General features: G+C 38.9%; 2 protein-coding genes across 5 annotated transcripts in view; both read right to left on the bottom strand.

The window, feature by feature from the left end:
* Positions 1–6,465, bottom strand: part of NETO2 (neuropilin and tolloid like 2) — a 65,498-nt gene extending 59,033 nt beyond the window's left edge. For all 4 annotated transcript variants that reach the window (XM_047834579.1, XM_047834582.1, XM_047834580.1 and 1 more), the window contains exon 1: positions 6,035–6,465. In XM_047834579.1, the coding sequence (XP_047690535.1) occupies positions 6,035–6,068 (34 nt within the window). In that variant the 5' untranslated portion in view covers positions 6,069–6,465. The remainder of the gene's footprint in view (positions 1–6,034) is intronic.
* A 10,075-nt stretch (positions 6,466–16,540) lies between these two features.
* The window catches only part of ITFG1 (integrin alpha FG-GAP repeat containing 1), a 354,402-nt gene continuing 352,314 nt past the window's right edge, over positions 16,541–18,628 (bottom strand). The window contains exon 18 of the mRNA XM_047834578.1: positions 16,541–17,960. Coding sequence (XP_047690534.1) covers positions 17,901–17,960 — 60 coding nt within the window. The 3' untranslated portion in view covers positions 16,541–17,900. The remainder of the gene's footprint in view (positions 17,961–18,628) is intronic.

Raw genomic sequence — 18,628 nt, 5'->3', positions numbered from 1 at the left:
AACATAGAATATATTTCTGCCAAGTATACAAACTGTGGAGGTAAGTAGTCAAGGGCTAGAGTGAAGGTTATATCATTACTAGGGATCTTCTATCTTATTCAGTTGTAGATGATTAAAAAAATTTTTTTTTTAAATTTTTAAAATGTTTATTCATTTTTGAAAGAGAAAGAGCACAAGCAGGGGTGGGGCAGGGAGGGAGGGGGGGAACACAGAATCTGAAGCAGGCTCCAGGCTCTGAGCCCAACAAGGGGCTCAAACTCACGAACTGTGAGATCATGACCTGAGCCCAAGTCGGATGCTCAACCGACTGAGCCACCCAGGTGCCCCAGTTGTAGCTGATTTTAATTCCAAGTTCATCTTATGGTCCAATATGTATGCCAGAGTGCCAGTCAGTATATCTTCATTATAGCTACTCACTCCTGTGTCAGCAAAAATGAAGAAATGACACAGGACATTCCTCCTTCCTTTAAAAGACATTTGCCCAGAATCTACAGTGATTTCAAAATAAAATTTTTAACTGAACAAAAACACCACCACTTTCCCAAAGTTGCACACACATGTAATTGGCCAAACTTAGTCACATGACCACACCTAACCCTATGGAAAGCTGGAAAATCTAGTCTTTCTGTTGGGTGTTCACGGGCTTAATTAAAATTCAGAGAATTACTGAATTATAAAATGGATATTGGGAGACAACTGGTTATTCCTGCCACAGTTCCCTATAATCTATTCTGTACTCAGCAGCCAGTGATCCTTTCAAGACATAAACCAGATCATATCACAGCCTTTCATAAAATCTTCCAATACAGTCCCATTACATTTAGAATAAATCCAATACTCTTTACTCTGACTTCAGAGGTCCTACATGATCTAGCATCTGACCTCCCGATTGCTACCAATGGCTACACAGGCCTTCTTCTCATTACTTCTATACACCAAGCTAATTCTTGCTTTAGGGACTAGTTTATTCCTTTTGCCTAGAATCTCTCTGCATGGCTGGGTTCTTCTGGTCATTCAGGTTTTGTGACTGACTTCTAAAGAAACTCTATATTTTCTCCTTCATCCTACTTTATTATATAAATATTTTAATTACTATTTATATGACTTGGTATTTTCTTGCTTATTATTTGTCTCTTCTTACTAGAAAGAGGAGCATTGTCTGATTCACTGATGCCTCTCTAGTGACTAGAAGACTGTCTGGCCCACAACAGCATTCAATAAAAATTAGATGAATACATGAAATGACTAAGCATGATCCTGATTATGTCTTTTCTGTTGACTACAACATAGTACAGAGAGCCCTGCATTAACACATTAAGCAGCACACATCTTGGTTAACAGTAATCACACAGATGACCCAGCTTCTTTTATTTGAGCATACGTCAGGGACAGGAAAAGAATTGATTTTTTTTTTCTTTTCAGATATCTAGTCACTACTCTTACTTTCCTCAAGCTGGCTCAATTTACTTGTTAGTAATTGAGTGTGCCTCTTTCCAATAAGCCTTCTTGTTTTAAGCACTTAAGGTTTGTAGAATCTATCATGAGATGCCATGATGTAAAAACCACCTAACTCTTTACTGTTCTATAATGAGAGCAGAATGGAGTTTGATGAGAGTCCAAATGCTACTTGAGGTAGCAGTAACTTGTTTTCAATAAACTGTGTTCCACAGGATGGAGTACCCAAATGTAATCAAACTCAATTTTACTTATTATTATTAGTTAAGGAAGAAGACGGATTTGGGTGCCTGGGTGGCTCAATTGGTTAAGTGTCTTACTTTGGCTCAGGTTATAACCTCACAGTTCCTGAGTTCGAGCCCCACATCGGACTCCATGCTGACAGCTCAGAGCCTGGAGCTTGCTTTGGATTCTGTGTCTTGCTCTCACTCTCAAAAATTAGTAAACATTAAAACATTTTTTCAAAAAAAAAAAAAGACACAAAGAAGATGGGTCTTGGCAAACTCTGGGATCACTCCAGCCTACATATGCTAATCCCACTGCCAACCACTTTAACAAAGATTAACTGTAGCAGTACTTTCTTTCCTGCAGAATGTGACAACCTCTTTGCTGGCCAAATGCTCTGCAGACAGCAGTTTTGTATCTTCTCATTTTACAGGAGCCTTCTTTAGACATCCACAGCAACTACCATCAAATTTTAACGTGACCAGATCACATTTTAAAGAGTGAGTCTTCTCACACACTAGTGCTGTAATTTCCAACATGCTACTCTAGGCATATTTAAACCAACATGTTTTAATATCATTTTGCCTAGGAAGAACTGAACTTTCAGATTAGTAAACTGCAATTTTGTGAGTAATATAACAAACACATTAAAAAGTATCAGTTTTGGGGGGCCACTCTGATGAGCCTTTGAGAGGGTGAGGTCCCTCACCAATTAGAGCAACCTTGCTCTTATCTATTGTCTTTGTTTAGTTTTTAAGTACCTCCTCATAAGGGTTCCTTTGAGGTAGCTCTCCTGTTAACCTAAGTTTGGAAACCAGTGGGCTGGATAACATCTTTGGTTCCCCTTTCCAACTTGAAGACCATAATAACTGGGATCTCAAAGTGATTCAGGGATACATTTTTTAAAATGTCAACAATTACTGTGCAGGAGCATAATTCAAAAATGAGACTGGAAAAAAAAAACTGCAGGAGACTCTGAATAGGTAATAACCAAGAGGAGAACTTGGGATTGTTTTAAAACTTTAGATATGAATTTTACTTACAGTTTATCTTTTTCTATCTTATTCCAAAAAGGACCGAAGGTGGTTTTGGTTTGAATTTGTTTTATAATGCACGTGTGTCTGTATTACAGGGCTGCATGTTTTCTCTAACAGGTGATCATGGTTTCAAAACACAAATACACTGGATTCTAGTTTGAGGATTTACTACAATAAAACCAGTGTTTACTCATACTTTTCAGTTTTCAGCATTAAAACATTTTCTTCAACTCCTGGGGGGAAAAGCTGAAAAGCTAATTTTTAACAAGACTGTGCTTAAAGACTTCACTATTAAAGGGACAGGTTTCCAGTGCTGTACTTATTTTGGTATGGTTTACATTTTTGGATGAGGTGTAAGAATGAAAGACAGGAGTTAATTTTTGCCAGTCTAAGATTTTAAAAATACAGTGTTGAGGGATATTTATGATTTTAAAAATATAGCATAGAGGGATATTTATGCTATTACACAATAAATTTAACCTCAGTTTATACAGATTTAAATATAACGGAGTCTAATAGGTTTCTCCAGAAGTGTGCAGAGTGAATAAAACAGTAAAAAATGGGTTTATAATACTAACTCAGTATTTTCATGTGACTATGATGTTTACTTAACTTTGGCAGAAAGTTAAATTTTATAAGACCTGGAGTGATTGCAAACAGTTAAAAGTGAACTATTCAGTAATACCATGTGAAAGATTTAAAAAGCCTAGTACAAGTTATCCTTTTGTTCTCACTGCTGAGAGTAAAACAAAAAGAATCAATGGCATCTTAAAGAAAATTACCTTCCATTTAAAATCTCACACACTCATTATGGATGATTTGTTTTAGTAGAAATTGACCATAATATTCCAAACAAGGCTTTAGGTAGGTAATATCTGTAATTATGCAAATACTAAAGAACTGCCTCTGATAAGAACCTCTTCAGCACTGAAACAATTCACCTTACAGAACACTTAAAGGCTGCTTTTTATGCCTTCATGCACATAGTGAATGGCAGGATTCCAATATTTTTCCAAAAGATAATTAAAAAAATTTTTTTAACGTTTATTTATTTTTGAGAGACAGACACAGAGTGTGAGTGGGGGAGGGGCAGAGAGAGAAAGACACAGAATCTAAAGAGGCTCCAGGCTCTGAACGGTCAGCACAGAGCCCAACACGGGGCTCGAACTCACAAGCTGTGAGATCATGACCTGAGCCGAAGTCGGACACTTAACCGACTGAGCCACCCAGGCGCCCCTGATAATTTTTTAAATTAAAAATGCCAATTTTTGTGTAGTTAACACACTTACTTGGTTTAAAAAAAAAAATCAAGTGGTACAAATGGGCATACAGTGAAATAGAAGTGTTCCCCTCACTTTGGTCTCTGTCTCCCAGATTCCTTTCTCAGAATCAACTTTTGTTTATTTCTTTAATCTTTCCAGACCAATTTCCCATATTTACAAGAGCGCGTGCACACACACATACACTTTAGCAGACTTAAAAATAGCTTGTTTCATCTCTAGTAAGCCTACAACAACTTAATTTGAATTTTAAAAATACTTCAGCATGTAAAACTAGTGTAGGTTTTAGTGTACTTTAAAAAAGAAAAGCCAGATACTACATTGTTTTCACTGTTAGCTCTGTCATCACCACAGAATCCTTTCCTCAAAGGTGCAACAACTAAATGCTTCATCACAGTGGCCAGAGAGGGCACTGTGTACCAACGACAAAGGCATAGGCAGAAAAGCTGCGAATCCCTTCACCATTCAGGAGGACCAGAGATTCTCTCCTATCCAGCTCAGTTCCCTCAAGTTCAGCAGGAAGAGCTGTATAACAGGGCTAACTGATTTCTCCCCAAGGAGGCTACCCAGATGGACTGTCATGATGTTGATAACTTTAAAGCAATCAGAACAATGAAGCAAATTTGGATCATGAGGACTATCAGAAATCTTACTGTGCATATGTGATTTATTTTGAAAGAGTAAAAGAGAATCTTAATTTCCAAGGAATGGCTATGTAAATTAGGATTTACAGATAGGAAAACTACATGAAATTAACCTCAGAGTTTTAAATTGTAACATAATAAAGGAATCACTAAGAATTTATGGGGTGACATGAAATATTCACAAGGTAGAAAGTCCTAGGTTACCTTAGTACAGACTGTATCTGTAAGCATACAGTTGGCTAGTTAAGCATTTTAAATTAAACTGCTCAAATCTCAATTACGAATTTAGGTATGTCTGGAGAGCAGGTAACTTGTCCAATTAAAATTTAAAGCAAAATTAGACTGAATTTTCTAATAAACAAATTTGAGAAAAGTATTAATATGGAATGGGAAAAAACACCCAACATCTGTCACTGTACAAAAATCAGCATACAATAAGCTATATATGACACTGCTAATACAATACCTTAACTCCTTACCCAGTATGAAAAAGAGAATATTTCATAACATTACGAACGTTACAGCTATTCAGTTTTTAATTTAAATCGGTAGGGAAAAAGGGAAGCCCTTTTTTTTGTGTGGTGGTGTTTTCCTCTGACGACTGAAAAAAGGACTTATTCAGTCCGAGTTTCGGAAGCAACTTTGTATCACAATCTTAATTACCTATGTATATAAATTTTAATCTAAAATAACACCTTCAGGAAAATGCAAAGCAGCTACAGCACGTTTGAGAGCTTTGTGCACTTGGCAAGTCCACTGTTTTAATTCCCGGCACAACAAATCAGAAAGAACTACACGACAGCAGCACGGTATTCCGAGGTCCTGGGAAGCGCCGGGGCGCGGCCACGAGCAGAGAGCTCCGGGCCGGGCAGACTCGGGTCGCGGCGCCCGCAGTGGTGCCGCAGCCTCCACGGCCGCAGCAGGTGGGACCCGGCCCGGCCCGCAGGCCGTTCCGCCACCCGCCATCGTGGGGCTTTTGGAGAGCCGCTCCGCGACTCCTCGGCTGGGGCTTTTATTGTTTGTGTGGAACGACTTTCTGTCATTAAATGCTGCAAACAGACCAGTCTTCGCCCCACTTACACGAACCCCACAACTTTGCAAAGCGATGCGAGGAATTTTAAGAAAGAGGCGCGAGGACACAGCTCGGAGGGCCCCGCCGGGCCGCCGCTTCCTGATCTCCCGTTTGTTCCTACCAGTGCCCCCGGAGCCTGTCAGACACACAGAGCGTAGGGGAGAGGCGCTCGGAGAGCAAATCGATCCCGGGCGGGCGCGAGGGCTTGGCGGTCCGCGCGGACCAGACAAAGAGGCGCGTCGGGCGCCCGGCTCCAGGGAGGGACGCGAAGACGCCGGTCTCGGCCCGCAGGGGGCGCCGTCCGCGGCCCCGGGCGCTTACCTTTGAGGACCGCGCAGAGCTGCTCCAGGGCCATATTCCCGAGCGGCCCGGCGCTTCGCGAGTGGCCGAGGCGGCGGCTAGGAGGAGGCTGCGGCGGCGGCCCTCACGGCCCGGTGCGGCGGCAGTCCCGCTCGGTCCCCATCGCCGGCCACCAGGATACCTCCCCGCGGGGCACGGCTCAGGTCCTGCGGCCCGCCATGCTCGAGCACCCCGGCGGGCTCACGCGCTGCCCGAGCCCCCCGACGGGCGGCACCTTCTGCTCCGTGACGCTCCGTCCCATTGACCGCCCCGGAGGCGAGGCGCGCTGGCGAGAGGGACGGCACCGACGCTGCCCGCCCCGCCTGCGGCCGCGGCGCGGACCCCTCCGAAGTGGCGGGCGCGGGGAGCCCAGGCTCATTTAAGCGGGGAGCGCGAGCGCCGCGTGCCGGCCGCGCCGCCTGCGCGCATGTGCCCGCCCCCCGCCTCCGCCCGCGTGCCCCTCGCACCCTCCCGGCCAATCGCCTGGCGGGCCCGCCCGCGGCCTCGCGCCCTGGGAGGGCTGAGCGCCAGCGACCGTTGAGCTGGGGGCGGGGCGAGGGGGTGCGGGGCGCCGCCGTGTCGACCCCTTCGGCTGCGAACCGCCGATCCAGAGAGGCCGGCGCTGAGCGAGAGTCCGGCCCATTCCCCGCCGCCGCAGGGCGTCCGGGGTAAGCAGGTCCGAGCCCTCGAGGCCTCTGGCCCCAGGGAGGGAACGGGGAGCCCCGCAGCCCTTACCCACCTGGCCATCTCCGCGCGCCCTCTCAGATAGAAAGGGGAGCCGACCCCTCGGCCTCTTAGGACTCAGCTCAAGGTCAAAACTCTGCCCCAGTTTGCCCCTGCTGGACTATCTGCTTTGGGCAGGGGGCGTGGATCTGGGCGGGGCTCGGGGGCAGGGGGCGCTTGAGGCTCTCACCTTCCCTTAGCGTCAGGTAAGTTAACCTGACGGCCTTGGGGATTATTAACATTTCCTGAGCACTTCCCAGGTTGCCAGGCAGAATGCCAAACACTATGCATATCAACTCTTTTTAATCCTTACACCCAACTCATGCGGTAGGTACTGTTAGAGAGTGGGAATAACGAGGCCAGAAAGGTTAAGTAATTTGTCCAGAGCCACACAGCAAGGGAGAAAGACAGGGTTGTGAACCTGGAAAAGCTGCGGTATTGTCCACTAAGCCATGTTGATGGGGTTGCTCTACTCTGCTGCTAAAAAAATCCAAATTAGCAAACTGTATTAATATATCTTGTTTTATTTTCTCCATAGTAATTGTTACGCTCTGAAATTACCTAGCTCTTTCTTCTACTTGTTTTTTTGTTCATCACCTATTTCCCATTTACCCCTACACCACTAAAATATGAACTGCTTGAGGGCAGGAGGCTACATTCATAGAGACGCTCAACACATGCTTACTGAGTTAACTATGCAGAAAACAATAATAGGTGCTGGGGACTTAAGGCTGTGATTAAGACTCTACTTACCATAATAGAGTATTTGTGCCTGTATGTGACCTCCAGTAGGAACTCCACAAATACTTGTCTAACAAATTATAGTTAAGGACAATGTTAGGCAACCGAAAAAAACTCTTCCAGGATGCCAAGCTCTTTTTCCTTCTGTCCCTCCAAGAAAGGCACAAAAGTAAGTATTCACAAGGTTTGAAAGTAAAAACATATTTAACAGAAATTAATAGCAAGATATTTGGTCTTTTGCCATGTGTTATGGGAGGTATAAAAGATGTGTATGTTTGGGTTCCCAAGACAAATCACCTACAAATCACAAATCACTTGTGAACCAACTAGTAAATAAAACATTCAAGATCCTTTCCCACAAGTATAAAGTGACATATTGGAAGACTAGGACAGTAGTAAGTATTAAATTTAAGTCACAGACAAATGTGGACAAAAAGAATTAGGAGGAAGGAGTCCTCTCAACTTCTGAAACAGAATAGGTTTCTTAATGCATAGTTGTTGACTGAAGGAAGAATCAGTGTGTGTGATGTCATCAGAGAATACTTCATGAAGGAGATGACACACAAAGAATGGAAAGGCTGTGTGTGGATGGCAAGTGGAGAGGAGAGAAGGCAGAAGAGCTTTCAAGTCAGGCAAGGAGCAAGTGTTAGCATTGCATTTGGGGCAAGTGCTGTGTCTGGTAGTAAAGATAGAATATGAAATTCTTGCTTGAATGCTAGGCAGAGGGGTTTGTGCTTGATTCAGGGGCCAGAGGCATAGTTTTTAATAGTGGAGTAATATAGTTCTGGAAAGATTAATCTGGCAGTTCACTGAGGATATAGTGAAAGTGGGGAGGGTATTAGAGCAACTGTAGTGATTTAAAAAGTGTATACACAGTACTCACACTTGGCCTAGTAGCTCTTACTGGTAGTATCATTTTGATGAAACCTAAAAAAGTTTTTTCCTCTAGGATATTGGCTATAGATTGGGGATGTTCATTTTTGGTTCCCTTTAAGACACCTATCTTTTGGCTGTATTAGTATAATTGTCTGTAATACATTTTTCAAGGAATGTGATAAAGCACAATCATAGTTGGGACTACTGTGTGGCCATATGTTAATCAAAAGGAAAACACTTTGCATATGTCTCAGTTGGAGACTTCTGTATTTGAATTAGGTTCTCTCAGAAGACCACCCAGTAGCACTCAAGTCTGTTTCTAGGTTACCTGCCAATTCCCAGGTGACTGGGGACTCTGCCTTCATTGCATCCTGCCTGATCTTCCAAGGCGTAGGTATAACTTCTCCCAACTCCTCACAGAATCATTCCTAGTTTATATATTATTTTTTAAAAAAATGTTTACTTGTTTTTGAGAGAGAGAGTGTGTGAGCAGGGGAGGGGCAGAGAGGAAGGGAGACAAAGGATCCAAAGCAGGCTCCACGCTGCCAGTGCATGGAACTCACGAACCCGTGAGATCGTGACCTGAGCCGAAGTCAGATGTTTAACCACCTGAGCCACCCAGGCACCACTCATTCCTATGGTTTAAGTTGGCTTTTCTCCGACCAGGTTCCCTGTTGCACTTGAATAGTATAGCACTGACTTACTATGAAAATGAGTCATAAAAAATACATCATTTTATCTCAGTGTATACTGAACAGCTTTTTTTTTTCTTTTTTTTTTTTAAAGAGAGAGAGAGAGAGAGAGAGAGAGAGAGAGAGAGAGAGAGCAGGGGCGGGGACACACAGAATCTGCAGCAGGCTCCAGGCCCTGCTGTCAGCACAGAGCCTGATGCGGGGCTTGAATTCATGAATGGTGAGATCATGACCTGAACCAAATTTGGACCCTTAACTGATTGAGCCACCCAGGCACGCCCTGAACAGCTTTTTGTTGTCTCTCTTTTTCACTAGAGTTTGGGAGCTCTAACATCTTATTAAATGATAGCCTAGGAAGGTTGGTGGTTCTGTTTAGAGATTTTTATGGACTGAATGTTTGTTTCCCTTAGAATTCATATGTTGAAGTCCTACTCCCCAGTATGACTATATTTGGAGATGGGACCTCTAAGGTTAAATGAGGAGGGGGCTCTATCTGATCAGATTAGTGTCCTTAAAGAAGAGACACCAGGGAGTGATCCCTTCTCCTTTACACTCCAACACAGAGGAAATGACCTGGGAGGACAAAGTGACAAGGTGGCAGTCTACCAGCCAGGAAGAGTTCTCACCAGAAACCCAAATGGCTAGAGCCTTGAAATGGGACTTCTGCCTCCAGAACCAGGAGAAAATAAATGCTGCTAAAGCCACTCAGTGTATGGCATTTTGTTAGGGAAGCCTGAGCAGACTAATACAGAGATATGATTCAGGAAGACGGGAATTTACACATAACCAAGGTGATATACAGAAACATTTTTTCATACTAAAGTAGCATAGGGGTCTTACACTGCTTTTCATATAGTGTGTGGATATGGCAACAATGATGGTGAAATTTAGTGAAAAACAATATCATATAGATGAAGATTTCATTGTAATTATACAACTGTAGGGACAGAAAAGAGGAACTTAAAAAAAATTTTAACCCATTGTATTAGTCTGCTTGGGCTGCCATAACAAAATACCACGTACTGGGTAGCTTAAAAAATAGAAATATATTTTCTCACAGTTCTGGAGGCTGGAAGTCTAAGATAAATGTGCACATAGGGTTGGTTTCTGGTAAGTCTTCTCTTCCTGGCCTGCAGACTGCAGACTTCTTGCTGTGGCTTCACATGGCCCTTTCTCTGTGCACTGTAAATGTTTCTTCCAGTTATAAAGACACCTCAGACTGCATTAAGGTCCCACCCTTATGACCTCATATAACTTTAATTACATTCTCAAAAGCCCTTCTCCACCTGTATCACACTGAGGGTTAAAACTTCAACATATGGATTTGGGGGACACAATTCAGTCCATATACTCATATTAGGCACAATTCAGTCCATATACTTATACCTTCATGAACCAAAATTATTCCTTTGTTACCAATTTTGAAGAAGAGCTGCTTCCAGGGAGTCAAAACCAGTTCTTTCAGTAACACTGTCACCTACACTACACTTGTTTCCAAATTTCTACTTTTGTAATTCCAAAGCAAGGAAGTTTTTGAGAAATACTGCCTACCACCAGTACAAAAGTATTTCAACTTTATCAGGAGAATTTCTGATCAACCATTTACTTTCATTTGATTGTGAAAAACTAAAAAAGGTCCTAATGATAGTCCTTAGAATAACATTGCTAACATATATGGTATCATTTTCTTAAAAGCCAAAATCCCATTTTGGAGTATCTATTTACCTTATGCTTAAATCTGTTTATAACAAGCTGAAATGAATGCTGGATTATTTGTACAACATGAAACCATAATTAAACTGTAAAATTCTTTATATAGTTATTTGGTAATGTTTGATAGATAATAGAACTTTCCTATATGTTCAGCTTAAGGACTGAATAATATTTGTGCTGCTTTATATCCTATGCTATTAATGCTAATGTGATTAGAATGTGTATATATTCAACTATATATTGGTGTTCTTCAATTTTAATTCTTGTAAGGAAGTATCTAAATTATTTTTTTATTAACAAAAATCTCAAAACTATTTTTTATGCTATAAAATACATAAGATTTATAATGAAACTTATATTTATAGATATGTGATCTACAAAAGGATCTTTGGGAAACTTTTGTAAGAGTATCTTAAAAGTTGTGAAATAAAATGACATATCTGATAAAGGGTTAGTATCCAAAATTTATAAAGAACCTAAACTCAACACCCCAAAACCAAATAATCCAGTTAAGAAATGGGCAGAAGACATGAATGGACATTATTCCAAAGAAGACATCCAAATGGCTAATAGACACATGGAAAGATGCTCAACATTGCTCATCATCAGGAAAATACAAATCAAAACCACGATGAGATACCAACTCACACTTGTCAAAATGGTTAAAATTAACACAAGAAACAACAGGTGATGGCAAGGATGGGGAGAAAGGGGAACACTCTTGCACTGGTAGTGGGAATGCAAACTGGTGCAGCTACTTGGAAGACAGTATGGAGGTTTCTCAAGAAGTTAAAAATAGAACTACCCTACAATCCAGCAACTGCACTATTAGATATTTACCCAAAGGATACAAAAATACAGATTCAAAGGGGTACATGAACCCTGATGTTTATAGCAGCATTATCAACAATAGCGAACTATGGAAACAACCTAAATGTCCATTGACTGATGAATGCATAAAGAAGATGTAGTATATATATATATATATATATGTATATATATAATAGTATATATAGTGTATATGCAGTAAATATTACTCAGCCATTAAAAAGAATGAAATCTTGCCATTTGCAACAACGTGGATGGAGCTAGAGTGTGTTATGCTAAGTGAAATAAGCCAGTCAGAGAAAGACGAATACCCTATGATTTCACTCATATGTGGAATTTAAGAAACAAAACAGATGAACATATGGGAAAGGGGGTGTGGGTGAAAGAAGAGAGAGAAAGACAGTTCTCTGTCTCTTAAAGACAGAGAACAGGGGCACCTGGGTAGCTCAGTCGGTTAAGCATCCTACTTCAGCTCAGGTAATGATCTGGGGGTTTGTTCATGAGTTTGAGCCCCATGTTGGGCTCACTGCTATCAGCATGGAGCCCGCTTCAGATCCTCTGTCCCCCCTCTTTCTGCCCCTCCCCTGCTCATACTTTCCCTCTCTCTCTCCAAAATAAACATTAAAAAAAGAACAAACAGGATTGACAAAGAGAGGTAGGTGGGAGATGAGCTAGATGGGTGATGGATACTAAGGAGGGCACTTGTGATGAGCACTGGGTATTGTATGTAAGTGATGAATCACTGAATTCTACTCCTGAAACCAATATTGCAATGTATGTTAACTAACTAGAATTTAAATAAAAATTTGAAAAGGAAAAAAAAATTGTGAAATATAATATTCAGAGAACTGTCTGAAACAAACATGTATGTTTGTTAATTATAAAGCTAAGTGCCATGTAAACACAACCTAGATCAAGAAATAAAGCTTCACTTATACCCTGAAGCTCCCCATGTGCTTGTGCCTGATTATAATCTTCTCTTATTTCCCCAGAGTTTATTACTATTCTTCATCATTTCCTTCCTTTTTTTTTTCTCATGGAACATAACTATTTTTCTCCTTTAAAAAATTTTTTTAAACGTTTTATTTTTGAGAGAGAGAGAGAGAGAGAGAGAGAGAGAGAGAGAGGAACAGAGTGTGAGTGGGGGAGGGGCAGAGAGAGAGGGAGACACAGAATCTGAAGCAGGCTCCAGGCTCCAAGCGGTCAGCACAGAGCCGGATGTGGGGCTCGAACTCACGAATCGTGAGATCATGACCTGAGCCAAAGTCGGACGCCTAACTGACAGAGCCACTCAGTTGCCCCTCTCCTTTTTTTAAATTGAAGTATAGCTGACATACAATATTAGTTTAAGATGTACAACATAGTGATTTGATCATTGTATACGTTACAAAATGTTCACCATGATAAATGTAGATACCATCTGTCACCATTATTATAATCTTATGGACCTTACTCTCTCTGATGTACATTTCATCCCATAACAGTTATTGTGGAACTGGAAGTTTGTACCTCTTAATCCCCTTTACCTATTTTGCCCATCCCCTCACTCCCTCTTCTGTGGCAGCCACCAATTTGTTCCTGTTTCTGATGCTTTGTTTGTTTGCTTAATTTGCATTCCCTTAATTTGAACACCTTTTTATATGTTTATTGGCTACTTGGATTTCTTTTTTTGGTGAATGACCTGTTCAAAACTTTTGCCCAATTTTTTTACTGGGCTTTTAAAATCATTTTGTAGAATTTCTTTATTTTGGATACTAATCACTTATATGTGTTGAAATATTTTCTTTAATTTTATGGCTTTTCTTCCCCTTTTAATAGTGTTTGTGGTGAATGGAAGATATTAATTTTAATATGCTCTATACATATAAAATTTTACTTTATAGTATTCTGAGTGACTTGAATAAGAAACCCATCCCTACCCCAGGATCATGAACTTATTTATGTATGTTAAAAATACTAAAAGCTTATAAACTTGCATTTCACATTTAGGTCTTGAATCCACTGGTCTCTTTGCTAATACTACACTGTATTAATCATTATAACTTTATATTAAGTTTTGATATCTGATAGAGTAAGTTCTTGTTCTTTTTCGAGATAGTCTTGGCTATTCTTGGCCCTTTGTATTGCCATATGCATTTTATAACAGCTTATCAAGTTTAGCAGCAACAACAACAACAAAAATCTGTTGGGATATTGAGTGGAGTTGGAGATGATTTGACATCTTTACAATACTTTGTCATCCTGTCCACAAATATGGTACAGATGTACATTTATTGAAGATTTCTTTAATTTTCTTCAAGAAAGTTTTATAAACCCCACTGAGATGTGATGCAACTTGTGTTATTGATTCCTGTATAGTTGACTTTATTTGATGCTCTTATAAATGTTACCTGTTTTAAAATCTATTTTGTATCTGATATAAATTATATATTCAATGCATATATAAAAATGTGTTTGATTTTAGAAACTACCAAAGTGTTCTCCAGAGTCGCTTTATTCTTTTATATTCCTACCAGGAATATGTGAGAATTCCAGTTTGCTCCAGTTGTTCCTCATCCATGTCAGCACTTGGAATTGTCAGTATTTTTTGTTTTAGCTGTTATAATAGGTGTGTAATGGTATCTTTTCATGATTCTTAATATTCTTTTACCTAACAGCTAATGTGGGAAATCATTTCATCTGATTAGTTGCCATTTGCATATCTTTTTTAGTAATGTGTCTTGCCCACTTTTAAATTGTATATATTTTAATTTATTGTTGACTTTTGAGAGTTTACTATACATTCTGGATACAAGCCCATTTTCGGATATATGATTCGTAAATATTTTCTTCCCATATGCAGCTTGTCTATTCATACTCTTGAAAGTGTTTGGCAAAGAAAATGTTTTTAATTTAGATGAAGTCAAATTTGTCAATATTTTCTTTTATGGATCATACTTTTGGTGTCATTTTTAACAACACTTTGCCTAACCCCAGTTCATGAAGATATTCTTCTATGTTTTCTTCTAACAGTCTTATATTTTTATGCTTTACACTTAAGTTTATGATCATATTATCATATGAGGTATTTTTGTTATTTATCATATAAGGTATGAAAGTTTAGGTCAAGGTCCCTTTTTTCTCTTTGCATATATCTGACCAATTATTCAAGCACTATCTGTTGAAAAGACTGTCTTCCACCTAATCACTTTTACATTTTTGTCAAAGATCAAATGGCTATATTTGTGTGGGTTTCTTTCTGGACCCTCTACTTTGTTCCATTGCTCTTCTATTTATTTGTCAATACCACCCTATCTTGATTTCTATAACTTTATTCTAAGACTTATTGTAAGTATTAAAATCAGATAGTTTGATTCCTCCAACTTTGCCTTCTTTTTCAAAATTATTTTAAGCTACTTTAGTTCCTTTACTCTTTTATATAAATTTTACAATAATCTTGTCTATTTCTACAAAAACAACAACTGCTGGGATTTTGATAAGGATTAAATCTATAGATCACTTTGGGGAGTGTTACATCTTTGCTTGATTGAATCTTCCAACCCATGAACACAGTCTTTACATTCAAGTCTTCCTTGATTTCTTTCATCAGAATTTTATAGTTTTCTGCATACAGATCCCATGCATGCTTTGTTAATAGTTCCACATAAGAGTTTCATTGTGTTTATATAGAAATGATTGTGTTGGGGCACCTAGGTGGCTCAGTCATTTAAGCGTCTGACTTCAGCTCAGGTCATGATCTCATGGTTCATGGGTTCAAGCCCCGCATTGGGCTCTGTGCTGACAGCTCAGAGCCTGGAGGCTGCTTCAGATTGTCTACCTCTCTCTCTCTGCCCTCCCTCCACTTACACACACTCTCTCTCTCTCTCTCAAAGATAAATAAACTTAAAAAAAATGATTGTGTTGACCACGAATTTGCTGAATTCACTTAGTTCTAGGAGGTTGTGTGCGTGTATAGATTCTTGGGAATTTTCTAGGCACTCATGTCATCTAATAGGGACAGTTTTATTTCTTCCTTTTCAATCTGTATGCCTTTTGTTTCATTTTCTTGGATTATTAATTTCCAGGACTATGTGGAAAGCTATCAGTGGGAGAGGACATCCTTGCCTTGTTCCTAGTCATTGGGAGAAAGCATTTGGTCTCTCACCATTAAGTATGTGAGCAGATTAGCTCAGATTTAAAAAACATCATTAGCTGCAGATAAAAAAAAAATGCCCCTTAAGGTGAAGGAAGTTCTATTCATAGTTTGCCTAGATTTTTTTTTTTTAATCAGGAATGATGTTAAATTTGTTAAATTTTCCTTCTGTGTCTATTGAGAGGATAAAAGATGGTTTTTCTGATTTATTAGTATGGTGAGTTATACTGCTTTTTTTTTTTAACCTCAAATAGTGAAATTAGTTTTGCATTCTGGAGGAAACCCATTTGATTATTACATGTTATCTGTCTACATATTTCTGGATGCAATTAACTAATGTTCTGTTGAGTCTTGCATCTATATTGGCCTGTAGTTTTATTTTCTTGTAATGTACTTGGTTTTAGTGTTAGGGAAATGTTGACCTTATTAAAGGAATTGTGAAGTATTCCTTTCTCTTCTTTTTTTCTTTTTAACATTTGGTTTGCTTATAACACTACTCCTCCATATATCCTGACTCCCAAGTGAGTTTTAAACCTCATGCTGTATCAATTTATAGATACTCAGCCTAACAGTCTTTAGGGACAGCGTGGAATAGTGCCTGGCACAGTATTGCTGTTGATAACTGTTTAGTGAATTTAACTGAGTACTGTAGTCAGGGGATTCTTATCTTGCATGAACTCACAAGGAGGCAATGGGTGAATCAATTTTCCTCTGTCTCATGGTCCAGAAGGTGATTTAGACTTTATAATTACTTACAAAATATTTACAAATTCACCAAAATACTTTGTTTCAATACACAGTATTTATTAAGGAGACATATTAACATGCATAGATACACAAAGTAAACCACTTATACACATGCCATTCCCAGTGAATTGTAAAGAAAAAAATAACACAAAGAACAAAATTAAATTTTGGGGGGTAAGTTTTTGTGTTTTATAGGCATCATATGTCCATTTGCACATTAGACAATCATTAGCACTGACATATAAACTTTTCCCAGTCTTAGGTTTAAATCTTAGGGTAACTTTTTGGTGAGGTGAAGTTCACAAAAATTTGCATTGAAGTGTGAGTGTAAATTAGAGAATGCTTTTGAGAATAAAAATGTGGTTGAAGATTTGCATTCTCAGATGCTATCTACAGCATTTTACTTTCAAGAAATCAAATACTCTTCATTATCACATGATTAGGATCAGTGTTCAAAAGAAAATTTTTAGTGCACGTTAATTCTTGGAGGGTACTATCATTTGTAGTTAATACGAGCAAGTAATAAATTGTTATATAAGATGTCAACCACCCTAAGAATTTAGGCTTTCCAAAGAATATGATTTCTTCATGCCTGAAAATAAAATTCTATTGAGTCTATATATTTTGATAATTAGTTGTAGAAGTCTGTAAAAAGCAAATCTAAAAATAGTAACAATGACAACTACCACTTAATTGAGCACTAACTCTGTGCTAGGCACCAAGCTAAGCACTTCACATACATCATCCCATTTGATGTTTACAAACTCAAGTAAGTAGTATTCTTAGCCCCATTTGTAAACAAGAAAACTGAGGCTCACAGATTAAGCAATTAGCCAAATTCAATCACCTTGTGACTGGTGAAACTGGAAATTTAAGGCAAGCCTGTTGGACTGCAATTCCAAAGCCAGAGTACCCAATCACTACCCTGTGTGCCCTCAGTGAGTGATTCCTGGCCCACTGTGGCGAAGGTGAAATAACTTTATCTGTGATACATTCACAAAAGTATAATTTGCAGTTAGAAGAAAAAGCAAGACCCATTCAAGTGGAACACAAAAATCCCTGCTCATTTATTTTTTATTTATACATGTCTTTTTCCATCATCATTATTCTAATAAGATTATAAATACATAAACACCTGAGTACATGCAACACATTCCACAAAGGAACAAAAACATACAGCACATTTAAATAACCCAAATCTTTGTATACAAAGTGCTTTAAAAAAAGACCTTGTGACACATTCAGACCATATTTATTTGAATACTTTTCAATAATTACCAAAGGATACATCATTTATAAATAATATTCAAAATCCCCTATTTTCTTCTATCAGCCAAATTTAGTATTTCAATTAATCAAGTGAATAGCTGTTCCATTCCATAATATTAAAGGCAAGTCACATAGCATCAAAATGAAACCGATGGGCTTCTTGTCGTTTTTCTCTATCATCTGCTTTCTGAAAAAGAATTTTAGACTAGGTTATAAATGATAGGAAAATGTCAATAAAAGCCATTTCTGAAATGTTAATTAAAAAAATCTTAAACCTCTAAGCCAGTAGTAGGTAAACGATGTGATTTTATTATGTAATAATGTTATGAAATTTTTGTAGTTTACAGTAGCTATTTTATAATTAAGAACCCACTAACTGAATTGAAAAACCAACAAGAATGGGCTAAATGGGTAAGGAGCACTAAGGAATCTACTCCTGAAATCATTGTTGCACTATATGTTAACTAATTTGGATGTAAATTTTAAAAAGTAAAAAATACAATTAAAAAAAACAAAGTACTGTCCAGAGGGAAGATAGATTTTCTTTTAAAGGGATAATAAACTCAAGAAAACAAAACAAAACAAACAAACAAAAATTAAAAAAGAAACAAAAAAACCCAACAAGAAATGTTCCTTTTCCTTAAATACTGAGTTGGTTATCATTTATTATTTATTTGAAAGTAGTAGTAAACATTTAGTTCTACAAGGATGGAATTAACTATTTTTCCCATTCTTTCTTATTTTATTTTTTAATAAAGTTTATTTATTTTGAGAGAGACAGAGACAGTGCCAGCGGGGTAGGGGCAGAGAAAGGGAAAGAGAGGGAATCCCAAACAGGCTCTACACTATCAGTGC

The sequence above is a fragment of the Prionailurus viverrinus genome, chromosome E2 (assembly GCF_022837055.1).
Source record: "Prionailurus viverrinus isolate Anna chromosome E2, UM_Priviv_1.0, whole genome shotgun sequence".
NCBI classification, from domain to species: Eukaryota; Metazoa; Chordata; class Mammalia; order Carnivora; family Felidae; genus Prionailurus; species Prionailurus viverrinus.
Note: the sequence above shows the minus strand (reverse complement) of the source record. Positions and strands in the feature narration are given on the sequence as shown.